This window comes from Macaca fascicularis, chromosome 10, assembly GCF_037993035.2.
Source record: "Macaca fascicularis isolate 582-1 chromosome 10, T2T-MFA8v1.1".
Lineage (NCBI taxonomy): Eukaryota > Metazoa > Chordata > Mammalia > Primates > Cercopithecidae > Macaca > Macaca fascicularis.
This window is the reverse complement of record NC_088384.1, coordinates 27,985,294-28,011,301: the sequence shown is the minus strand read 5'-3', so window position 1 is coordinate 28,011,301 and position 26,008 is coordinate 27,985,294. Positions and strand designations below refer to the sequence as shown.

At 50.1% G+C, this 26,008-nt stretch overlaps 1 protein-coding gene across 8 annotated transcripts in view; it reads left to right on the top strand.

Annotated features, from left to right (window-relative positions):
• Positions 1 to 26,008, top strand: part of LOC102130356 (aspartate-rich protein 1) — a 53,826-nt gene that overhangs the window by 6,500 nt on the left and 21,318 nt on the right. For 2 of the 8 annotated variants that reach the window (XM_065522355.2, XM_065522359.2), the window contains 4 exons: positions 14,379 to 14,500; positions 16,455 to 16,602; positions 19,911 to 20,033; positions 20,812 to 20,978. In XM_065522355.2, coding sequence (XP_065378427.1) covers positions 16,583 to 16,602; positions 19,911 to 20,033; positions 20,812 to 20,978 — 310 coding nt within the window. In that variant the 5' untranslated portion in view covers positions 14,379 to 14,500; positions 16,455 to 16,582. Of the gene's footprint in view, positions 1 to 14,378; positions 14,501 to 16,454; positions 16,603 to 16,696; positions 16,813 to 19,910; positions 20,034 to 20,593; positions 20,979 to 26,008 lie in introns of all 8 variants that reach the window. The other 6 variants (XM_074004133.1, XM_065522358.2, XM_065522356.2 and 3 more) reach the window with 5 other exon arrangements.

Genomic DNA, 26,008 nt, shown 5'->3' with positions numbered 1-26,008 from the left:
ATTGTATGCAAACTATACTTAAATAAAGTTTATTTTAGGTAATAAAACAACTGTCTATGAAAGTATTTATGCAAAGGGGAGGGAGTCTTTGAAGACACTCAGAATTCAGAGATTATTTTTAGGTCTTGTCAAAAAAAAAACAAAACAAAACCCAAAAACAAAAACCTTTAACCTCAAAAACCACACAAGAGGGCGGCTGAGGTGGGAGATCAGAAATGCCTGTTATTCTAATTGGATGTTGTATTTGATAATTGTTGTCATGATATTGATATTAAAATATTAAAGTAACAATTAAAATATCAAGTGACATCTCTGTAGACATAAAGATACAAACACTTGTATTTATTTACATATGGGCTGAGCATGGTGCCTCACACCTGTCACCCTAGCACTTTGAGAGGCAGAGACGAGAGGATCACTTCAGGCCAGGAGTTCGAGACCAGCCTGGTCAATATAGCAACATCCCATCTCTATTAAAAAAAAAAAAATCTGATGGGGAGCAGTGGCTCACACCTGTAATCCCAGCACTTTGGGAGGCTGAGGAGGGTGGATCATGAGGTCAGGAGTTCGAGACCAGCCTGACCAACATGGTGATATCCTGTCTCTACTAAAAATACAAAAATTGGCTGGGCATGGTGGCTGCCGCCTGTAATCCCAGATACTTGGGAGGCTGAGGCAGAATTGCTTGAACCCAGGAGGTGAAGGTTGCAGTGAGCCGAGATCGCACCACTGCACTCCAGCGTGGGCAACAGAGCGAGACTCTACATCAAAAATAAAATAAAATAAAATGGAGGAGGAAGAGGAGGAAAAAGAAGAAGAAACAGCTAGGAGTGGTGGCTCATGCCTGTAATCCCAGCAATTTGAAAGGTGGAGGAGGAGAGGAAGAGGAAAGGAGGAGGAAAGGGAAACAGCCAGGCCAGTCGTGGTGGCTCGTGCCTGTGAGGAGGAGGAAGAGGGGGAAAAAATGGAGAAGGAGAAAAAGAAATGGAGGAGGAGGAGGAGCAAAAAGAAACAGAGGAGGTGGAGGAAAAAGAAATGGAGGAGGAGGAGTTGGAGGAGGTGGAGGAGGAGAAGAAAAAGAAATGGAGGAGCACGAGGAGGAAAAAGAAACAGGAGGAGGAGGAAGAAATTGAGGAGCAGGAAAAAGAAATGGAGGAGGAGGAAAAAGAAATGGAGGAGGAGGAAAAAGAAATGGAGGAGGAGGAAAAAGAAATGGAGGAGGAGGAGGAGGAAAAACGGAGGAGGAAAAAGAAACAGAGGAGGAGGAGGAAAAAATGGAGGAGAAGGAGTTGGAGGAGAAGGAGTTGGAGGAGAAGGAGTTGGAGAAGGAGGAGTTGGAGGAGGAGGTGGAGCAGGAGGAGGTGTTGGAGGAGGAGAAGGAGGTGTTGGAGGAGGAGGAGGTGGAGGTGTTGGAGGAGAAGGAGTGGAGGTGGAGGTGGAGGAAGAGGAGAAGGAGGTGGAGGTGGAGGTGGAGGAGGAGAAAGAGGTGGAGGAGGAGGGGAAGGAGGAGGAGGTGGAGGTGGAGGAGGAGGTGGAGGAGGAAGAGGAGGAGGTGGAGGTGGTGGAGGTGGAGGAGGAGGAGGAAGAGGAGGAGGTGGAGGTGGTGGAGGTGGAGGAGGAGGAGGTGGAGGTGGAGGAGGAAGTGGAGGAGGTGGAGGTGGAGGAGGTGGTGGAGGTGGAGGAGGAGGAGGTGGAGGTGGAGGAGGAGGTGGAGGAGGAGGTGGAGGAGGAAGTGGAGGAGGTGGAGGTGGAGGAGGTGGTGGAGGTGGAGGAGGAGGAGGTGGAGGTGGAGGAGGAGGTGGAGGAGGAGGTGGAGGAGGAGGTGGAGGAGGAGGAGGAGGTGGAGGTGGAGGAGGAGGTGGAGGTGGAGGAGGAGGTGGAGGTGGAGGTGGAGGTGGAGGTGGAGGAGGAGGTGGAGGAGGAGGTGGAGGAGGAGGTGGAGGAGGAAGAGGAGGAGGTGGAGGTGGTGGAGGTGGAGGAGGAGGAGGTGGAGGTGGAGGAGGAAGTGGAGGAGGTGGAGGTGGAGGAGGAGGTGGAGGAGGAAGAGGAGGAGGTGGAGGTGGTGGAGGTGGAGGAGGAGGAGGTGGTGGAGGAGGAAGAGGAGGAGGTGGAGGTGGAGGAGGAGGAGGAGGTGGAGGAGGAGGTGGAGGTGAGGTAGAGGAGGTGTTTGAGGAGAAAGAGGAGGTGTTGGAGGAGGAGGAGGAGGTGTTGGAGGAGGAGGAGGTGTTGGAGGAGGAGGAGGTGGAGGAGGAGGTGGTGGAGGAGGAGGTGGAGGAGGAGGTGGAGGAGGAAGAGGAGGAGGTGGAGGTGGTGGAGGAGGAGGAGGTGGAGGTGGAGGAGGAGGTGGAGGTGGAGGAGGAGGTGGAGGAGGAGGTGGAGGAGGAGGTGGAGGAGGAAGAGGAGGAGGTGGAGGTGGTGGAGGAGGAGGAGGTGGAGGTGGAGGAGGAGGAGGAGGTGGAGGAGGAGGTGGAGGTGAGGTAGAGGAGGTGTTTGAGGAGAAAGAGGAGGTGTTGGAGGAGGAGGAGGAGGTGTTGGAGGAGGAGGAGGTGGAGATGGAGGAGGATGTGGAGGAGGAGAAAGAAACAGCTAGGCTGGTGCAAGGTCTCATACCTGTGAGGAGGAGGAGTAGGAAAAAAAAGATACGGGGGAGGGGGAGGAGGAAAAAGAAATAGAGGAGAAGGAGGAGGAGGAGGAAGAAAAAGAAAGTAAGGAGGAAAAAGAAACAACCAGGCCCAGCAAGGTGGCTGATGCCCGTGAGGAGGAGAAGGAGGAAAAGGAAATGGAGGAGGAGGAAGAAACAGCCAGGCCAGGTGAGGTGGCTCATGCCTGTGAGGAAGAGGAGGGGGAAAAAGAAACAGGAGGAAGAGGAGGAGGAGGACAAAGAAACTGCCGGCTCACACCTGTAGTCCCAGCTACTGGGGAGGCTGAGGTAGAAGAATCGTTTCAACCCAGGAGGCAGAGGTTGCAGTGGGCTGAGATCGTGGCACTGCATTCTAGCCTGGAGACAGAGGGAGACTCCATCTCATCTCAGAAAAAAGAAAAAGAAAAAAATTAACCGCCAGGTGCGGTGGCTCAGGCCTGTAATTCCAGCAATTTGGGAGGCAATGAGAATTACTGAAATGCAATAAGAATTATCAAGAATGAACCAAGACAGGAAGTGAGCATGTGCCGTTGGAAAAATGGCACAAATACACTAGCTCAACACAGGGTTGCCACAATCCTGTAATATGTCAAAAAAAAAAAAAAAAAAAAAAATTGGACCAGGCAAGGGGCCGGGAGGAGTGACTCACATCTGTAACTTCAGCACTTTGGGAGGCCGAGGCAGGCGGATCACCTGAGGTCAGGAGTTCCACACCAGCCTGGCCAACGTGGTAAAACCCCGTCTCTACCAAAAATACAAAAATTGGCTGGGGGTGGTGGCAGGTGCCTGTAATCCCAGCTACTAGGTAGGCTGAGGCAGGAGAATCACTTGAACCCGGCGGGTGGAGGTTACAGGGAGCCAAGATTGTGCCATGGCACTCCAGCCTGGGTCACAAGAGCAAAACTTCGTCTCAAAAGAAAAAAGAAAAGAAAAGAAAAGAAAAGAAAAAACGGGCCAGACGGGCTGGGTGCAGTGGCTCATTCCTGTAATTCCAGCACCTTTGGGAGGCCGAGGTGGGCGGATCACGAGGTCAGAAGTTTGAGACCAGCCTGGTCGACATGGTGAAACTGCGTCTCTACTAAAAATAGAAAAATTATCCTGGCATGTTGGCAAGAGCTTGTAATCCCAACTACTAGGGAGGTTGAGGCTGGAGAATCACTTGAACCTGGGAGGTGGAGGTTGTAGTGAGTGAAGATTGTGCCATTGCACTCCAGCCTGGGCGATAGCCAGACTCCATCTCAAAAAAAAAAAACAACAACAAAACAAACAAAAACCCCAAAACCAAAATTGATATTTCCCATGTACATTCGACCTTGACTGTTGCTCATTCAACCCAGCCCAGCTCAGTGCCCCACCCCTGGCCCTGAAGAGACCATTCTGGCCCAGATATGTCCTGGTTCGGAGTAGCACCTTCTGCTACCACACTGGGCCTCCCCTCTCAGTGCCCAAGGGGAGGCACCTCACTCTGATTTCCCCATGGGATCCTATTATGCCTGCCAGTAAGGATAGGCACTTGGTCCTAGAGCAGAGTGATCTGCAGTCGGACCAGCCCAGCACTCCAGGTGACCTCAGCCTGCCCCAGGCTTTCCTCTAGGTTGGTACTAATTGGTTTGGCTGCAGTCCCATGTATTAAGCAGTTGTTTTTATTACTAACAACCCAGGCAGGGTGGCCCGGGAGCCCGCTGGGGGAGGTGGTGCCAGGCTCCCAGCTGAGGGGCAGGCTGGGTCCAATTCTGACTGGCTGGCGCTAGTGATCAGATCCAGGGCCCCACCTGGTGCTGTGCGGGAGATCTAGGCTTGGTGGGGCAGCTGGGGCGTGATGAGCAGGACCAGTTCAAAAGATGGGGTGGGGGCGGAGGCTCTCTCTGCAGGGCAAAGTCCTTTGGCAGCTGGGGCTGTTGGGCATGGAGGGGTCAGCTCACAGCTCGGGGCCAGAGCATGGTAGAGGTCTCTGGGGTGCACATAGGAACCAGGAGTGGAGCTAAAGCATGTCCTATCCCCTGCGAGCCCTCCCTTGGTAACCGCTGGCATTTCCCAATTCCTTCCTGAGCACCAGGAATATGTATTATGCATATTATGTATGCAATTTGCAAATATTTTATCTGACTGAATGCTCAAAACAAGGGTATCACAGGTACTGTATTATTTTTAAGGAGTCTTGCTGTGTCCCCGGGGCTAGAGTGCAGTGGCGCCATCTCTGTTCACTGCAACGTCCTCCTCCAGGGTTCAAGTGAATCTCCTGCTTCAGACTTTCAAGTAGCTGGGACTACAGCTGCCTGCCACTGCGCCTGGCTAATTTTTGTATTTTCAGTAAATACGGGGTTTCCCCATGTTGGCCGGACTGGTCTCAAACTCCTGACCTCAAGGGATCCACCCACCTGGGCTTCCCAACCCTGGGTTTTTATAATAGGCCCCAGGCTAGGTGGTTAACAGAGGTCTGGGGCATTGCAGGGGGACAGAGGAAGACATATGTCCCCATTGGCCATTGTAGAGTCGCATCCACAAAAAGAACATCAGTGAAGTGATGTGCCCACCTCCACCCCACCCTCCTCCCAGTCCTGGGCACTAGGGCTGCTTCTCAGGTACTCTGTACCCCTCCCCGATCTGTCCCGTTCCCTGGCCTCTGCCTGCTTTTAAAACATAGATGTGGCCGGCCCCTTGGCTCATGCGTATAATCCCAGCACTTTCAGAAGATGTAGGATTGCTTGAGCCCAGGAGTTCAAGACCAGCCTGGGCAGCATAGATCCTGTCTCAACATATTTTCTACAATTTTTTTTTTTTTTTTTTCTGAGACAGAGTCTTCCTCTGTCACCCAGGCTGGAGTGCAGTGGCACTGTCTTGGCTCACTGCAACCTCTGCCTCTCGGGTTCAAGTGGTTCTCCTGTCAAGCCTCCTGAGTAGCTGGGACTCCAGGCGAGCGCCACCATGCCCAGCTAATTTTTGTGTTTTTAGTAGAGACAGGATTTCACCATGTTGGCCAGCATGGTCTTGATCTCCCCACCTCGTGATCCATCTGTCTCGGCCTCCCACTGCGCCCAGCCCTACAAAATGTTTCAGAAATGTCTAGGTGTGGTGGCACATGCTTGTAGTCCCAACTACTGGGGAGGCTGAGACAGGAGGATTGGTTGATCCCAGGAGTTTGAGGCGGCAGTGAACTATGATGGTATCTCTGCACTCCAGCCTGGGTAACAGAGTGAGACCCTGTCTCTAAAAAAGAATTTAAAAAAAGTTTTTTAAATGACAAAATGGGCTGGGCTCGGTGGCTCATGCCTGTAATCCCACCACTTTGGGAGGCTGAGGTGTGTGGATCATCTGAGGACAGGAGTTCGAGACCAGTCTGGCCAACATGGTGAAACCCCATCTCTACTAAAAATACAAAGCTCAGCCAGGTGTGGTGGCACATGCCTGTAATTCCAGCTACTTGGGAGGCTGAGACAGGAGAATCAGGCTTGAACCTAGGACACGGAGGTTGCAGTGAGCCAAGATCATGCCACTGCACTCCAGCCTGGGTGACAGAGTGAGACTCTGTCTCAAAAATAAGAACAAAATGTGGATGCTACATACCATCTCTCTGCCCTTGGCTCCTGGGAGTAAGGGGTCACCCAGTGACCTCCTAGAAGGCCAGGGACAATGGGGGGTGTCAGGGTGCTCTTCAGAGCCAAGGAAGCGGTAGGAATTGGGATCTTAGTCTGACTCCAAGCTGTGAGGGAGAGAGTTGCAGGGCACTTAGGGTTGGTGGAGACCGTCAGTGCCTCTTTGCCTGCCCCTGCAGCAGAAGTTCAGGACACCAGAGCCAAGACCAGAGGCCCTGGTGGAACAGCGGTGAAGAGCATGGGTTCTGACTTCAGACTGCTGGGCTGCAGCCCTGGCTCTCCCACCCCAGGTAAGGACAGGCTGCATGCCTCCCTGTGCCTCAGTTTCCCCTTCTGCATAGTGGAGTTGTATTGATGCCTACCCCAGAGGGTTGTGTCATCAATTAGGATGGCACCTGGCACCTTGGTCAGTGGCAGGAAAGGTTCTAGAAGCTCGGCTCTGGTCCCAGGGGTGCCTGAGGCCCTGCCACCATCTCCTTGGGGTGGTGCCATGTGGTGGGAAAGACCCCAACTTCAAGCCCAGACTCAGTCACTCATGCCTGTAATACCAACACTCTCAGAGGCCGAGGCGGGAGGATCACCTGAGGTCAGGAATTCAAGACCAGCCTGGCCCACATGGTCAAACCCCTCTCTACTAATGATCCAAAAATTACCCGGGTGTGGTGGTGCGTGTCTGTAATCCCAGCTACTTGGGATGCTGAGGCAGGAGAATCTCATGAACCCAGGAGGCGGAGGTTGCAGTGAGCCGAGGTCACGCCACTGTACTCCAGCCTGGCTCTGTCTTGGTGTTCAGCCGCGTGGCCGTGCTCACTCCCAGGGTGACTCTGGGAAGGTCTGAGCCTCCTTGTCTTCCCAGTTAGAATGATCTGATGCCCCTGCAGCCATCAGACTTGGTGAGTTTCCCGAGGACTCTGCAAGAGGCGCTGTTCTGGAGGGTGGAGGCAAGACTAATTGTTCCTGCTCTCCTGGCCAGAGTGACCCAGCAGGGCTTCTCACCAAGGCCGAGATGGACGGTTTTACATTGAACTAATTATATACACAAGTGCTGTTTAACTGTGTGCCTTGATGGCCACCTCACTCCTTTAATGACCCTGTGGCCCACATGGCTCATGGGTAAAGGTGTGCTGGGCCCGAGATGCCCCCTCCCAGGGTGCACTTCCAGGACTCATCTCCTGGACAGGGACAGTCAGTCATCAGGGATAGTATGGGACCGGGGCAGGGGCTCTGGGCTGCTGATGCCTGCTCACCTGACCCCTGGCATTGCTGCTACCTGCTCTAGGTGGCTGAGGAGTGGGCCCAGGGCACCTTCGAACTCAACCCCAATGATGAGGATATCTACACAGCCAATGAGCGCCACCTGAAGATATAACCTCCTGGCCTCCCCCTCCACCTTGCCCGGGGCCACTTCGAGCATTAGCACCGTCATTCTGTGATCATTGGTGAAACCTCAGGGAAGCCACACACACGAGACAGAGCCGGAATGGCCAGGTGTCTCTAGCCCCTCCGCCCCTCTTCAGGCCTAGGTCCTCCCGCACCTGCCCCCAAATAAAATGAATGTGAGAGGAGGCTGCTGCGTGTTTCCTGCCCCAGCCTGGCTCCCTCGTTGCTGGGCTTTCTGGGCCTGGCCTGTGGGGACGGTCAGGGACTGGAGAGGCAGAGCAGGGTCACCTGTAATCCCAGCACTTTGGAAGCGCAAGGTGTGAGGATGCTTGAGGCCAGGAGTTCGAGACAAGCCTGGTCAACAGGAGACCCTGTCTCTACCCAATAATAAATAACTAGCACAGCGTGGTGGCCCATGCACATCATCTCAGTTGCTTGTAAGGCTGAGGCGAGAAGATCACTTGTGCCTAGGAATGGAGGCTGCAGTGAGCTATGATCACACCACTGTATTCCAGCCTGGACAACAGAGTGAGACTCTGTCTCTAAGAAACTAAAAAAATTTAAATAACTGGAATTGGAGAAAACTGGGCAAGGGCAGTGAGAGTCATAGATGGGAAGGGAAGAGGGGGCTCCCATCACAGCCTCTGCCCTGTCCAGGCCCCATCACCTTCAAACAGGGTATCACAGTGACCTCCTAGGCCAGGAACGGAGTGGTGGCTCATACCTGTAATCCTAGCACTTTGGGAGGCCTGGACAGCATAGCAAGACCCCAGCTACTGCATTAAAAAAACAAAAACAAAAAAAACTAGCCAAGCTGGGCAGATGGCTCACACCTGTAATCCAGCAATTTGGGAGGCTGAGGTGGGTGGATGACCTGAGGCCAGCAGTTTTGAGACCAGCCTGGTGAAACCCCATCTCAAACTCCGTCCCCCCGGCCAAAAAAAAAAAAAAAAAAAAAAAAGCAGTGTGTGGTGGCACACACCTGTAATCCCAGCTACTTGGGAGGCTGAGGCAGGAGAATTGTTTGAACCCAGGAGGCAGAGGTTACAGTGAGCCAAAATTGCCCCACTGCACTCCAGCCTGGGCGACAGAGGGAGACTCCCTCTCAAAACAAAACAAAACACAACAAAAACACACACACAAAAAAACAAACAAATTAGCTGGGCATGGTGGCAGGTGCCTGTAATCCCAGCAACTTGGGAGGCTGAGGCAGGAGAATCGCTTGAACTCAGTGGTCGGAGGTTGCAGTGAGCCGAGATGGAGTCACTGCACTCCAGCAATCCTGAGGAGACTTAAGAACTAAACATAGTATGGTCCTCTGGATGAGATCCTGGGACAGGAAAAGGACATTAGGGGAAATAGTAAAGAAATCTGAATCAAGTTGAACCTTAGTTAATAACAGTGTATCAGTATTGGTTTATTGGGGCTGGGCATGGTGGCTCACATCCTAGCACTTTGGGAGGCTAAGGTGGGGAGATCCTGAGGTCAGGAGTTCGAGACTAGCCTGGGCAACATAGCGAGACCACATCTTTCTAAATTTTTTTTTTTTTTTTTTTTTTAGTTAGCATGGTGGTATACACTTATAGTCCCAGCTGCTAGGAAGGCTGAGGAGGGAGAATTGCTTGAGCCCTGGAGTTTGAGGCTGCAGTGAGCTGTGACTATGCCACTGTGCTCCCACCTGGTCAATAGGGCAAGACCCCATCTCTCCAAAATTTTTTTCATTAAAAAAAATTTGTTTTTTTGAGATGGAGTTTTGCTCTTGATGCCCAGGCTGGAGTGCAATGGTGATATCTTGGCTCACCACAACCTCTGTCTCCTGGTTTCAAGCGATTCTCCTGCATCGGCCTCCTGAGTAGCTGGGATTACAGGCATGAGCCACCACATCTGGCTAATTTTGTATTTTTAATAGAGATGGGGTTTCTCCATGTTGGTCAGGCTGGTGTTGAACTCCCAACCTCAGGTGATCGGCCTGCCTTGGCCTCCCAAAGTGCTGGGATCATAGGCGTGAGCCACCATGCCTGGCCTTAAATGTTTTTTTAACTGAAACAAGGTTTCACTGTATTGCCCAGGCTAGTCTTGAACTCCAAGACTCAAGTAATCCTCCCACTTTGGCGTTCCGAAGTGCTGGGATCATAGGCGTGAGGTACCATGCCCAGCCAGGTTTTTACCTGTAGCAATTTACCATACTAATTTAAGATGTTCATAAGAAGGAAGCCAGGTACAAGGGTATGTGTGAACTCTCTGCTGTCTTGGCAATTTGTCTGTAATTCTAAAACTTTCAAAATTAAAAGTGTACTCAACTTCTCAATGTGCTGCTAAAGAAAAAAGTAATTAAAAAATTAGAAGTGTTTTATTTTAAAAATCTTTCTTATTTATTTTTTTGAGACAGGGTCTCGCTCTGTCACCCAGGCTGGAGTGCAGTGGCACGATCTTGGCTCACTGCAACCTCTGCCTCCCAGGTTCAAGCAATTCTTCCACCTCAGCCTACCGAGCAGCTGGGATTACAGGCATGCGCCACCACGCCCGGCTGACTTTTTAATTTTTAGTAGGGTTGGAGTTTCACCATGTTGGTCAGACTGGTCTGGAACTGGCTTCAAGTGGTCCACCCGCCTTGGCCTCCAATGTGCTGGGAATACAGGCGTGAGCCACCCTGCCCGGACTTTTTTTTTTTTTGAGGTGGAATCTCGCTCTGTCACCCAGGCTGGAGTGCAGTGGCGAGATCTCAGCTTACTGCAAGCTCCACCTCCCAGGTTCACACCATTCTTCTGCCTCAGCCTCCTGAGTAGCTGGGACTACAGGCATCCTCCACCACACCTGGCTAATTTTTTGTATGTTTAGTAGAGACAGAGTTTCACCGTGTTAGCCAGGATGATCTCGATTTCCTGACCTCGTGATCCACCCGCCTTGGCCTCCCAACGTGCTGGGATTACAGGCGTGAACCACCGTGCCCGGCCTATTTTTTAAATCTTTTTTAGAACCAAGGTCTTGTTATGCTGCTCAGGCTAGATTCTAACTCCTGAGCTCAAGCAATTCTCCTGCCTTAACCTCCTGAGCAACTGAGACTACAGCACGTGCCACCACACCCAGCCAAAAAGTTTATATATTTTTTTAAAAAAGAGAGGGCTTAGGAATTCCTGGAGCACAGACGTCAAATAGCAGCCGAGTCCACAATTGTGCTCCCTTCCCTCTGGATCTTTCTTCCTGAGTGCCTGTGAAAAGCAAGCTTTGGCCCTGCCTGTGTGGCTCCAGCCCGCCGGTGATTGTCGTTTCCTGACGGCCAGTTCTGCGGGCTCTGGGCTTGCTTAGCCAACCTCACAAATGCAGAAGCCAAGCTTTTACCAGTACATCTATCTGTGTAGATGTATGTCTCTATATAGCTTGTTTGTTTGTTCGTTTGTTTGAGACGGAGTCTAGCTTTGTTATCCAGGCTGGAGTGCAGTGGCACAATCTTGGCTCACTGCAACCTCTGCCTCCCAGGTTCCAGCGATTCTCCTGCCTCAGCCTCCCGAGTTGCTGGAACTACAGACATGCACCACCACGCCTGGCTAATTTTTGTATTTTTAGTAGAGACAGAGTTTCATCATGTTGGCCAGGCTGGTCTCAAACTCCTGACCTCAGGTGTGAGCCACTGTGCCTGGCCAGAAGCCAACCTTTTATTAATAAATCTATCTATGCAGATGTGTGTCTCTATATGTTAATCTATATCTGAATCTGTGTATCCTACTGGTTCTGCTTCTCTGGTTTGAAACCTAACACAACTAGTTTTGTTTTTTTTTTTTTTTTTGAGTTGGAGTCTTGCTCTGTCACCCAGGCTGGAGTGCCGTGGTGTGATCTCTGCCCATTGCAACCTCCACCTCCTGGGCACAACTAGTATTTTATAATCTGTTAGGAATTCATATGTTTTTCAAAAGATCAAACTACATATTTAAATACATTTCAAATACAAATTTTTAAAATCATATTATGAAGCATTCAGTAAGATTCTACATTATTAGGCCAGGGACAGTGGTTTATGCCTATAATCCCAGCACTTTGGGAAACCAAGGCGGGCAGATTGCTTGAGCTCAGGAGTTTGAGACCAGCCTGGGCAACATAGCAAGACCCTGTCTCTACAAAAAATAGAAAAATTAGCTGGGCATGGTGGTGTGTGCCTGTAGTCCCAGCTGCTCAGGAGGCTGAGGTGGGAGGATCACTTGAACTCAGGAATTTGAGGCTGCAGGGAAGCGTGATTGAGCCATTGCACCCCAGCCTGGGTGACAGAGTGAGACCCTGTCCCACCCCCCCCAAAAAAAGTGCATTATATAATTCTATTGTAAACTATTAGCAAATAAAATGAAAGAAAATTATTATTTAAAAATGGGCCAGGTGCAGCACTTTGGGAGGGCACAGCAGGTGGATCACTTAAGACCAGGTATTTGACACCAGCCTGGCCAACATCGTGAAACCCCATTTCTACTAAAAATGCAAAAGTTCGCGGTGTGATGACACGTGCTTGTAATCCCAGCTACTCAGAAGGCTGAGGCAGGACGATCTCTTGAACCCGGGGGTGGGAGGTTGCAGTGAGCTAAGATGGCGCCACTGCACTGCAGCTGGGGCAAAGGGGCGAGACTGTCTCAAATAAATAAATAAATAAATAAATAAATAGCTAAACAATGGGTTCGAATGGACATAAAGATGGAAATAACAGACACTGGGAACTCCACAGGTGGGGAGGGCAGGAGGGAAAATGTTGAAAAACTACCTGTTGGGTACTATGGTCAGTGTTTGGGTGATGGGTTCACTAGAAGCCCACACCTTAGCATTTTGCAGTGTACTCATGGAACACACCTGCACATGTACCTCATGAACCTAAAGTTTAATAAAATAAAAATAATAAACTTAGTGCAATAAACAATTATAGACGTTTACTCATAAGACACTGAAGATAAAATAGCACTGATGGTCTCAAAAAAAAAAAAAAAATCTCATTCTGTCACCCAAGCTGGAGTGCAGTGGTGAGATCTCAGCTCACTGCAACCTGTGTCTCTTTGAAAAGAAATTCTCGTGCCTCAGCCTCCCCAGTAACTGAGATTACAGGCGCGCACTCTCCGCCTCCTGGGTTCAAGAGATTCTCTTGCCTCAGTCTCCTGAGTAGTTGCGATTACAGGCACCCGCCACCATGCCTGGCTAATTTTTGTATGGTTAGTGGAGACAGGGTTTCATCATGTTGGCCAGGCTGGTCTTGAACTCCTGACCTCGGGTGATCCACCAGCCTCGGCCTCCCAAAGTGCTGAAATTGCAAGCATGAATCACTGTGCCAGGCCAAATATTTTTGTTTGGAAGGAGGGAGCACAGCCTGCCCTGGGTACACACGGGGAAACTGAGACTGCAGAGGAAAGAGCTGGACCAGGACGCCTGGGAAAGGTGACTTGGGAAGGCCCCTAGGAAGGTACAGGGCTGTCTGCTCTCCAGAGGGCTCCAGTGGAAAAGAGGGGAATGAGGTGGGAAGGAGAGGCCTTGGGTGGACCAGACGGCCACAGCATGAACCCTCCCAGAGACTAGACAGAGAGAGACGCTCCACAACACCCCACTCTCCCTCTGCCGTCTCTCACCCCCTCCTCTGTCCACACAGGTTGGCCCAAGGACACCCCCTCGGTCACTCTGTTCCTGTTGTCCTCTGAGGAGCTCCAAGCCAACAAGGCCACACTGGTGTGTCTCATTAGTGACTTCTATCCAGGAATCTTGACGGTGACCTGGAAGGCAGATGGTATCTCCATCACCCAGGGCATGGAGATGACCACGCCCTCCAAACAGAGAACAACAAGTACGCGGCCAGCAGCTACCTGAGCCTGACACCTGAGCAGTGGAGGTCCCACAGAAGCTATGGCTACCAGGTCACCCATGAAGGGAACACCGTGGTTAAGACAGTGTCCCCTGCAGAATGTTCATAGGTTCCCAACCCTCACCCCACCCACAGGGGCCTGGAGCTGCACGATCCCAGGGGAGGGGTCTCTCTTTGGATCCGAAGCCATCCAGCCCTTCTCCCTGTACCCAGTAAACCCTCAATAAATATCCTCTTGGTCAACCAGAAATCCTGTTCCCTCTCTTCATTTCTTATCTCTCATATGATTTGATGCTTCTCCTGGGCTCTCAGTGTGGCGTTGGGGGAATCCTGGCACCAGTGGGAAAGTAACCTGGAGGAGAGGATCACAGTCTCCCAGGTGTGTCCCCTGGGGAAATAGGCCAGGATAGGAGGAGTCGGCTCACTGAACACCAGTCCATCCATTCTCTCCCTCCTCCCCTTCCTTCTTGCAGCTCACCCCCCACTCACTGCCTGCTTTCTGGAGGGAGCTATTTGTGGCTGATCCTCCAGATACACCCTCTGTCCCTGTCCTGGTCTGGATCCTCTACCCACCCACGGCCTGTCTTTCCTCAGCCTGGAAATCCTACTCTGGGCCTGGAGTCCCTCTGCTTCTGGCCCTGGCTCCTGGAATGCCCTCCTTCCTCTCTGCCCAACTCCCCACCCCCAAGGGCTGGACTGTCCAGGACACTCCCACACCATCAAATTCATGAGCTCTTAAATTTTGGGCCCGCCTCGATTTTTCACCTGACAGCAGGTTCAGAGGTGTGAGAAAAATAGGAGGAAGCCAGGAAGGAAACACACATGAAAGGCCTGCAAGAGGCTCAGGACACTTGCAAAAGATAGGCTCTGAGCTCCCCAGGAACCAGTGCAAGAGGGGTGATAGCTCCATCATTTCTTTCTTTCCTTTTTTTTTTTCTTTCAGATGGAGTCTCGCTCTGTCACTCAGGCTGGAGTGCAATGGCATGATCTCAACTTGCTGTAACCTCTGCTTCCCGGGTTCAACCGATTCTCCTGCCTCAGCCTCCTGAGTAGCTGGGATTACAGGTAGTGCCACAATGCCCGGCCAATTTTTGTATTTTTATTAGAGACAGGGTTTCACCATGTTGTTCAGGCTGGTGTGCTCCATCATTTCTAAGAGACTAAACAAGTCTTTGCTTGAGGGAAGTTGGTGTTTTCAATGCTGAGGCCAGGCATCTCATCATAATTAAAAGTGGGGATGTGTTTTTTTGTTTTGTTTTGTTTTTTTGAGACGGAGTCTTGCTCTGTCGCCCAGGCTGGAGTGCAGTGGCCGGATCTCAGCTCACTGCAAGCTCCGCCTCCGGGCTTTACGCCATTCTCCTGCCTCAGCCTCCCAAGTAGCTGGGACTACAGGCGCCCACCACCTCACCCGGCTAGTTTTTTGTATTTTTTAGTAGAGACAGGGTTTCACCGTGTTAGCCAGGATGGTCTCGATCTCCTGAGCTCATGATCCGCCCGTCTCGGCCTCCCAAAGTGCTGGGATTACAGGCTTGAGCCACCACACCTGGCCAGTGGGGATGTGTTTTACTCAAGGCCTCACTATTGATGGGATTTGGGCTCCGACATGTGCACAGGTGACTGCCTGGCAGCCCTAGGACATGGAGATTTTCTCAGATGTTTGGCACAGAAAGTCACTGGCCATCTTTGGAGGAAGCATCATTTTTGGGAAACACTTCTCCATTGGATCCTGAGCCTCAGGTGGAAAACCACGTCCTGTGTTGGGAATTTCTCTGGGAGGCTCCCTGGGTCTGGGGCTCCAGCTGCTCTCTGAGAAGAAGGTGTGAGGGGAGAGAACATGGCCCAGCCACACTCAGCCCCTCCTGCATGGTTCCTGCTGAGCGGGGTGTTAGAGGGGTGGGGGCACCAGCAGTGGTCAGGCCTGTGTTTCTGTGGGTGGGGCCAGGGAGGGACCCTCGGGGCATCCTAGGGAGTCTCTCCCATGGCTCCTGTTTGACTTTGCTGTGGCTGCTGCTGTCACAAATGACCCCTAATTTAGAGGCTTAAAAAATCGCACTTTGATTCCCTGGTCTGGAGTCAGAAGTCCAAAATGAATCCTAGAGTGCTAAAATTAGGGTGCCAGCCCAGCCAGGCTCCTTTTGAGGGCTCTGGGGAGAATCGATTTCCAGGATTTTTCCAGCTTTTAGAGGACACCCTGGGCTCCTGTCCCCGTCCTCCTACTTTAAAGTCAGAGCTCAGCATCTTCAAATCTCTCTCCCACTCTTCTTTCTCTCTCCCCACCCCCCACCGTCTTCTCTCACCCTCGCTCCTTCTCTTCTTTTCTTTTTCTCCAGCCCTACACCTGCTCTCACTCTGACCCTCCTGCCTTTCTTTCCCTTTTAAGGACCCCACCTTGGACCCACCCAGATAACCCAGGATCATCTTCCACCTCAAGCTCCTTCACATCCTCACATCTGTAAAGTCCCTGTGGCCACACAACACAGCACATGGACAGGTCCCGGGACTGGGGCACAGCCATCCCTGGGCCCTAATTCAGCCACCCACAGCTCCTTTCCCTCCTTCCTCTCTCCTCCGGGTATGAAAAGGGAATGCAGAGAGGTTGGTCAATGAATACACACCTACAGTTAGATGCAAGGAGTGTGTTCTAATGTTGGATAGCAGAGTAGGGTGACTATGGTTAGCAATAACGTATTGTATATTTTAAAATAGCTACTAGAGAGAACTTGAAATACACTCAACACCTATAAATGATAAATACTCAAGGCCATACCCCAAATATCCTGACTTGATGATGACATGTTGGATGCACGGAACCAAACAGCACATGCACCTCATAGAAATGTCCAATATTATGTATCAGTATAATATTTTCTATGAATAAGAAAGGCAAAAAAAGAAGCTAAGCATAAATTAGGCATTTGACTTAGCAATTCCAGCCCTAGGAATTTATCTAGAAGAAATGAAAGCATGTGTTCCAAAACGAGGTGTACATAAATGTTCTCAGCAGCCTCATTCACTACAGGCAACAACTGGAAACAACCCAAGTGTCCGTCAGCTAGAGAATGGATAGACCCATGTGGTCTGTGCATACAGCGGAGTGCTGCTCAGTTATACAAAGAAAAGAAACTATGGATACAGGCCACAGGAGGGATGAACTTCAAAACATTACAGTAAGTGAAAGAAGTAAAACTCCATGAGGGAAGTTGGTGGGTATGGACATATTTTTGAACTGGCTGAATTTTACTGTGTTCATTGGGGTATTAGGTATTGAGTCCCTGTTGACCAGGTGCTGTGGTAGGTATGGCCATTAGAGAAATGAGAAGCAGACGCCATCTCCATTGTGATGAGACTCACCCCATCAGCCGTTTCTGAACACTCAGGTACCTCAACTCTCACTGCTCACATTTGCAGGCTTTACTTAATGCCACTTAAATCTCCCTATTCCCCAAGTCTTCTTTCTTTTTTTCTTTTTTTTGAGACGGAGTCTTGCTCTGTCGCCCAGGCTGGAGTGCAGTGGCCGGATCTCAGCTCACTGCAAGCTCCGCCTCCCAGCTTTATGCCATTCTCCTGCCTCAGCCTCCTGAGTAGGTGGGACTACAGGGGCCCGCCACCACGCCCAGCTAGTTTTTTGTATTTTTTTAGTAGAGATGGGGTTTCACCGTGTTAGCCAGGATGGTCTCGATCTCCTGACCTCGTGATCCACCCGTCTCGGCCTCCCAAAGTGCTGGGATTACAGGCTTGAGCCACTGCGCCCGGCCTCTTTTTTTTCTTTTTTTTTGTTTTAGACAGAGTCTTGCTCTGTCACCCAGGCTCCAGTACAGTGGCACCATCTCGGCTCATTGCAACATCCGTGTCCTGGGTTCAAGCAATTCTCCTGCCTCAGCCTCCCAAATAGCTTGGATTACAAGTGCCCACCACCAAGCCTGGCTTATTTTTGTATTTTTAGTAGAGACAGGGTTTTGCCATGTTGGCCAGGCTGGTCTCGAACTCCTCCGGACCTCAAGTGATCTGCCCGCTTAGTCCTCCCAAAGCATTGGGATTACAGGCAAGAGCCACCACGCCCGGCCCCCAAGTCTCCTTTCTTTCCAACTCCCCTTATAAGGCACAGCTTTTTAAAGCAATCCCTGCCATATCCATGCCTTCAATTGTTTTTTATGTGCTCTGATGACAGACAATAAAATTTAAATGTTGTTTTTATATAACAGCTTTATTTTACATGACACCTCATTCACGACGATCGTAAATTCAAAGTTACTCTAAGAAAGTAGTAACTAATAGGTTGTCATAAGAAAATGATGACTAAAATTTAGTATGTAAATTTTAGGAAATTTCATAAATGGTGTGTATTTTTTAAAACATGAGTTGTGATGTCACAGAATGGACTTAGCCTATAGAAGTTTCTATCCAACTTTCTACCAGAGAACTCCATTTCAATGTAATACTTAAGAGTCCAAAACTATCTTTTTTTTTTTTTTTTTGAGATGGAATCTTGTGCTTTCGGCCAGGCTAGAGTGCAGTGGCACGATCTCGCTCACTGCAAACTCCACCCCCCAGGTTTAAGTGATTTTCCTGCATCAGTCTCCCGAGTGGTTGAGATTACAGGCGCCCGTCATTGCCCCCAGCTAATTTTTTATAATTTTAGTACAGATGGGGGTTCACCATGTTGGCCAGGCTGGTCTCAAACTCCTGACCTCATAATCCACCCAGCTCGGCCTCCCAAAGTGCTGGGATTACAGGCATAAGTCATTGTGCCCAGCTGAAAACTATCTTATTCCCCATATCGCTTCCTCTTCCTACATTCTCTGTGTAGGAGAAAGTCGCTGTTATTTACCCAGTCCTTCCAACTAGAGCCTTAGCAGCCTGTTTTTCCTTTTACTTCCCCTGTTCTTCCACATCTAATCAGCTAACACTTCCTGTTCTGTCTCCCAAATGATCACAAAACTTTTCCATCCACTTCAGTCACTTCCACTGCCTTTAGCCTTATCTGTTCTCCCAGACGAACATAATGTCTCTCTTTTTTTTTTGAGACAGAATCTCTCTCTGTTGCCCAGGCTGGAGTTCAATGGTGTGATCTTGGCTCACTGCAACCTCCACCTCCTGGGTTCAAGTGATTCTCCTGCCTTAGCCTCTCGAGTAGATGGGACTACAGGCACCCGCCACCACGCCAGGCTAATTTTTGTATTTTTAGTAGAGATGGGGTTTCACCATGTTGGCCAGGCTGGTCTCGAACTCCTGACCTCAAATGATCCAGCCACCTTGGCCTCCCAACATAATGTCTCTTAATTGGTCCCATTGCTTCCATCAGCCCTTCTCTATTGTGCAGAGACTTCACTGCAAACACGTCTGATAGAGACTCCTCACTTCTGTGTGGTTCAGTGACTCTCATGTTTCCGGAACAAAATTTAAACTCTATTTAAACTCTAGTGCTGGACAGTGAATGAGCCTTTGTATTCCAGGTTCATCCACTGTCCAGCAGTGTAGTCTCAGACAACTGAATTCTAAGCCTTTGTTTGCTCATCTGCCTGAACTCACTGAGCGGTTGTGGGACCTTGGGGAAGTTACTTGACTTTTCCAAAATGTGTACAATGGGACTGTTTCTGAGGGTTAAATGAGTATGCCACAGTTGGAACACTGTCAGGTACATAATACTTGCCAGATGTTGACTTTATCCTATGAGGCCAATGGTACCCCACTGTGGGGTTCTCAATTTTGCATAAGAAAATAAAACTTTATGATTTGTTAGTGAAAGAAATATCTGAGGCCAGAGGTGGTGGCTCATGCCTATAATCCCAGCACTTTGGGAGGCCACGGTGGGCCGGTCATCTGAGGTCAGGAGATCAAGACTAGCCTGACCAACATGATGAAACCCTCATCTCTACTGAAAATACAAAAATCAGCCAGATGTGATGGCATGCACCTGTAGTCCCAGCTACTCGGGAGGCTGGTGCTGGAGAATCGTTTGAACCTGGGAGGTGGAGGTTGCAATGAGCTGAGATCATGCCACTGCACTCTAGCCTGGTGGACAGTGCAACACTCCATCTCAAAAAATAAATAAGTAAATAAAAGAAATATCTGAGTACCCCTGTCATGGAAAGAAGAAACAGAGGGAGAAAAGGGAGTTGGTAGGTCCTAGCATTACAGAGCTGGGAAGGATGTGTTCAGTCCCTATTTTATAGACCAGGAGGGGAAAGTGTGATGTGTCCCAGGCTTTCATTCAGGATACACAGCCATGACTCTCTACTGAGAGTGGGACCAGGGCCCTGGGGGTAGCTATGATCAAGTTGCAGACAAGAACTAACACTTGTAGGATGGAAGAGAAGCATTTAATTAGAAAAGCAGTCAAAAATTTGTGTATAACTGCATTTGGTACAAATGAAAGCTGTCAAACTCAGAAAAACAGAAATGCTGGTGGAACTGACTTTAGTAACTGAGGTTTTCTTTCTTTTGTTTTTTTGTTTTGTTTTGTTTTGTTTTTCAGACAGTTTCACCTTTGTCACCCAGGCTGGAGTGCAATGGTGCGATCTTGGCTCACTGTACAACCTCCACCTCCTGGATTCAAGCAATTCTCCTGCCTCAGCCTCCTGAGTAGCTGGGATTACAGGTGCCCACCACCAAACTGAGCTAATGTTTTGTATTTTTAGTAGAGATGGGGCTTCACCATGTTGGCCAGGCTGGTCTCGAATTCCTGACCTCAGGTGATCCACCCCCCTCAGCCTCCCAAAGTACTAAGATTATAGGCGTGAGCCACCACTCCTGGCTGTACCAGGGTTTTCTATTGAGTTTATTGCTAAGGATGACTTCCAATAGCAACCCCCCTGCACTTTTCTCAGGACTGGAAAGCTCAGGCAGCCCAGGGTGAATAAAAGCCTGAGTAGCGCAGTCAGCACAGAGGGGCAGGGTGGCCACAAGATGGGCAGCAGCAGGGATGAGCATTGTGAGGCCTTGGGTGGGGCTGTCGGGCTGGACATTGTGAGTCACTAGCCTGGCCTGGCTGTTTCCTGGTAACCAGGTGACATAGGAAGCTTTGTGGGTTATAGACATCAGCCAGGGCCAGCAGCCCTCAGTCGGAAGCGGGTAGTAGTAGTAGTAGGAGGAGCTCCGACTGTGCTGTGTTCCAGCAGTTTTTGTGCCTCTCGGCACTTATGTTCATTTATTTTTCAGAGAAGATAGTAGGTCCCCGACCTCGTAGACCAGGCAGTTTGGGAGGTCGTGACTGAGGCCCCAGATCTGCCTGGAGTCAGGCTGCTTCTACAAGTGCTGTGCCAGCCTCAGTACTGTGGCTCCTCGGGCAGCACCGTTTCAGTTTCATCAAAGGCTCCGGCAGGAGTGGAGTGTGGGTGCCCGATGGGGTGTATACTGACCTGTTGCATCGACTCCAGCTGTGGCTGGTGCAGGGGGGAGAAGGAAACCTGTTATGAATCTGATACTTATGAGGCTGTGGCTGCTGCAACATCAGAATCCACTACTGTAGAGCCTGGCAAGCTGGATGTGGGAGCCACCGAGGGCCACGACCTGCAGCACATCAGCAACCAAAAGATGCTCACAGGTAAAAAAGCCATGGGTGCCATTTACTCTCTGGCACACTGTGGCTACCCTCACCCCCTTCCCATAGCCTCATCCCCAGAGACATCCTCAGCTTCCAGCTCCCTCCTGCCCATAGCCAGCTCTCCCAGACCTGGGACATGGGGGCAAAGGCTGACTCTGCCTCTTGTCTTTGTCGTTGAGGCTTTTTGATCTAGAAAAGGGAGAGCCCTTTTCTCAATGAAAATTCAAATACCCCAATCCCCATCCCATTCTCTAGCCGACCTATCCAGCCAGTTTGGTACCTAAATGAAGGAACCAGGTAAGGGTCAGATTGTTTCTTTTCTTCCATCCCTTAAGGTAGCTTATTTTTATTTTATTTATTTATTTAATTAATTTATTTAGATGGAGTCTCGCTCTGTTGCCCAAGCAGTAGTGCAGTGGTGCGATCTCAGCTCACTGCAACCTCTGCCTCCTGGGATCAAGTGATTCTCCTGCCTCAGCCTCCACAGTAGGGACGACAGGCGCCCGCCACCACGCCTGGCTAATTTTTTATATTTTTAGTAGAGACGGGGTTTCACCATGTTAGCCAGGGCAGTCTCTATCTCCTAGCCTCGTGATCCACCTGCCTCAGCCTCCCAAAGTGCTGGGATTACAGGCACGAGCCACCGCACCCAGCCCCTAATTTAATTTTTTTTTTTTTTTAAGTTCTGAGATACATGTGAGGATGTACAGTTTTGTTACATGGGTAAAAGTGTGTCATGGTGGTTTGCTGCACCTGTCAACCCATCACCTAGGTATGAAGCCCTGCGTGCATTAGCTGTTTATCCAGATGCTCTCCCTTCGCCTGTCCCGACAGGCCCCAGTGTGTGTTGTTCTCCTCTCTAACACTATTCATATTCTAAGACCACTCCCTTGCTGATGACAAATCTAAGTGATGGGTCGCGGGGGACTCTCTTGCCTGTTTTTGTCTGGAGAGCCTGCCTGGCTTCCGGTTCTTGATAATGGCTCAGTGAAGAACTGTGATCATCCACTGGAGACCCTGGAAACAGCCGTATCATTTAGATGGTGTGGGTTTGTGTGCAGGAGGGTTGGGAGGTAGCTAGGGGTGAATCCATGCGTAGTGAGTGTGAGTGTGTTTGTAAATGTGTGTTTTCCCCAAAAAATGTGGCCCCCATGCCCAGCACAGTACAAGTGTCACTTTTCTTGAATTCCTGGCCTATGTGGTCCTCTCACCTCAGCCTCCAGAGTCATGTCTTCTAATAAAAAGGAAGAAAAACTTCAGCACCACCATACACTTTACATAAATGACCTCTTTCCTCCCTCACCACAGCTGTACCTGAAGGTCAGTTTAATATCCCTACTCCTTAGCTGGAGAGAGTGCAGAAAGGAGTGAACCCAGATTCTGACCTCCTGAATGGAGGAGGCAAAAGTGAACCCAGAAATGGGTCCCAATGTTGATGGTCTGTATTACTCAACTGTGTCATCACTCAGGCTTGGTGACAGGACCCCACACCAGGGAGCTCCAGCACCTATGTGTGCCCCTGGAACTGTGTGACCTATAAGCTGCCAAACTTTGCCCATCATCAAATGGGGCCCCAGTGGTCACAAAACCCAGGGTAGCAAAAGGTACACGGAACAACAGACGTTTGCATGGACATTACTGTGAAATACACATAGAAAGCCCACAGGCTTCTGGTCAGTTCACAGATTCTGAGAAGTGTAAGGGTTCACATAGAACAGTGCAGGTCAACATCTGTCAGTGCTGGGCTCATTCCTCAGCACTTGGTCAAAGCAGGGAAGGATCAGGAAGATACTGCATTGTATTTAATAACAGGACTACCTCAAGCCTTAGAAATGCTCCAATCCATGGCCGGGTGCGGTGGCTCATGCCTGTAATCCCAGCACTTTGGGAGGTCGAGATGGGTGGATTACCTGAGGTTAGGAGTTCGAGACCAGCCTGAGCAACCTGGTGAAACCTTGTCTCTACTTAAAATACAAAAATTAGCTGGGTGTGGTGGCAGGTTCCTGTAATCCCAGCTACTTGGGAGGCTGAGAGGAGAATCTCTTGAACCCAAGAGGCGGAAGTTGCAGTGAGCCGAGATCGAGCCATTGCACTCCTGCCTGAATGACTGAGTGAGACTCCATCTCAAAAAGAAGAATAAAAGAGAAGAGCAGAGGAGAAATAGCTAACAAGGTTAGTACTCATATCTCTGAGAACCCTTCTGAGTAGGAGTGAGCAGGATCTGGCCTTCCTGTCTGCCGAGAGCATGGTGTGGACGTCATCCTGAATGCCTCAAGAATGGAGTTTCATTGCTTTCTCTTGTCTCCTCCATCTCTGTGTGACGATGGCAGTGACACCAGCAGAAATTGGTGAGGAGGCAGAACAGGAATCAGGTCCCCACTTCTCTGACACAGAGCAGACAGGACACAAGTCAGGACAGACACAGACAGGTCCCAGGCCTGATTTTTCTGGGCGTAGGACAGATGAGTTTTTCCTTTTCACCTCTCCTGGAAGTCACTTGAGGAATGGTCCTTGAGGAGACAGTATTGGCCAAGGGTTGTCTGGCCTAGAAATGTGTTTTTTTTTGTTTTTTTTTTTTTTTGAGAGGGACCCTCACTGTGTTACCCAGGCTGGAGTGCAGTGGTACGATCTCAGCTCACTGTAACGTCCACCTCCCAAGTTCAAGTGATTCTCCTGCCTCAGCCTGTCGAGTAGCTGGAATTACAGGCATGCACCACCATGCCCAGCTAATTTTTGTATTTGCAGTAGAGATGGGGTTTCTCCATGTTGGCTAGGCTGGTCTCAAACTCCTGACATCAGGCGATCTGCCCACCTCGGCCTCCCAAAGTGCTGGGATTACCGGCGTGAGCCCCCATGCCTGGCTGACATGTGTTTCAACTGGACAGAGCCCCTTAGCACTAGTACCAGGGGAGGTGGGGAGGGACACGAGTTCCAGTGCACCAGGAGCCAGCAAAGGGATGGGCACTGATTCCAGAGTCCAGCTCATCCTTGCAACTCTTCTGTGGAATCCAGAACACATCAGTTTCCACTTATTTTATAGAAAGTTTGGAATCTTCAGTGTCAAACTCTATCTGTGTTGTGTCTTCCCACAGGGTGGATAGAGGAACCCTGGCTACGGGTGTTTCCTGCCAGGGCAGTGACTGTGTCCTCCTCATTAGTCCTTACCCCAGAGCTCAGTCCTGGGAAGAACATGTTAGGCCCCATGGGCATTGTAGTGAACACATCCCTGGGATGAGTTCTAGGTCAGCCCTGGGCTGGGATCTAGCGCACATGTGGAAATGTTCCCTTCTCAGCCTGTCCAGCCTGTTGAGCCCTACACCAACCCTGGAGCCTGCCCCAGCTTCTGAGTCAGGGTCCCTGGAGATGAGGTTGAGCTCCTGAGGACAGTGAGGTGCCCCTGCCCCTCGGCTCCTGCTTCTCTGATGGTGTCTAGACAGGGAGTGCAGGGGCACGGTCTTCCCCTGTGTGCACATGCGCCCCCTGCTGGAATCCCTCTGGACCTGGATGTTGTCCTCATTGTTGTCATATCCCCAGCCCCACACAGTGACTGGCCCTTGTGCACATGCCCAGGAAGTTACCAGAAATGTATGGTGGGAGCACAGCTGTAAACCATTTCGCAAGGAAACACCAGGGGAGGGGGTCATGTCTTCCTCATGTCTGGATTTCCTGTGTCATTTATTGTGGTTGTCAGTCATATATGTGCCTCCTCATATTTCAATACATTTAAATATTTACAAGTAAAAGTTCAGGGCCTGGCATGGTGGCTCACACCTGTAATTCCAGCACTTTAGGAGGCTGGGGCGGGTGGATCACCTGAGGTCAGGAGTTAGAGACCAGGCTGGCCATGATGGTGAAACCCCATCTCTACTAAAAATGCAAAAATTAGCCGTGTATGGTGTTGCATGTCTGTCATCCCAGCTACTCAGGAGACTGAGGCAGGAGAATCGCCTGAACCCGGGAGGCAGAGGTTGCAGTGAGCTGAGTTCATGCCATTGTACTCCAGCCTGGGCAGCAAGAGTGAACCTTTGTCTCAAAAAATAAAAAATAATAAAAAAAAAAAGAACCTCATCGCGACAGCCACCGTGCAATGGCCCAACAGAATGCTCTTTCACATCTGCTGTGAGCCTGGCTGAGGGGCTGATTGTTGAACTCCTGTAACTCAAAGCGTGCACATCAAAGTGGGAATCTCAGGGCTGTGAGATTGGAGGTGAGACCTATAATGGGCCAGTGGAAGGAAAAAGTTGAAACATGGTTCCTTCAGTTCTTCTTTCTCAGTTAAAGGCTGGCAAGTGTGAGCGATGCCTTTCTAGAGACCTCTGACTCCCCAGAGCCCAGGGAGAGTCTGACAACACCGAGGGAGGGGCAGAGTGATCTCGCGTAACCCAGTGTGGCCTCACCTGGAGTAGGAGGGTGGGCGAGTTGCTCTCTGGAATAATTTCTTGTGGAGTTTTTGTCTCTAAAGATTGGCCAATGGACACCGTCCATGAGGGCAGCTGCAGTGAGGCAGATCTGTAGGTAGAGAATGATACTCTAGGAGGATCTCTGGGAGCAGTTGGGTGACACCTGTTTCTTTGGAACCTAGGAAAAGGGCGAGAAAGTCAGAACCAAAGGAGATATGTGTAGAAGTCTGACTTATTCCTTTTGTATTTTAATAAGATAGAGAGGAGACGATTAGTGTCCATGGGCTTTGTGTGCTGTAACCATTTTTTTTAACCATTTTGTAACCATTTTTTTCCTTGCTCTGATTTTAGTAATTACCTTTTCCAGAAGACCAGTTTTTCCTTTCTATGTTACAGCAAACATCAAAGCCTTGAGTTTTGATTGGTTAATATCTTCTGGGACTTGGGAATGCAAGAGTCTTATTAGGTCCAGGCACTGACTAAGATGCGAGGTATCTGGTGAGACTCCCTCATGCTCACTACTTGAACATATTTGTTTCTCTGAGATGGTCTCAGAATCTTCAGTCCCACGCTCCATATGCCGCATCCAGCAAAGCTCCCTGAGGGACTCACAGTCTCCAACCACCAGGG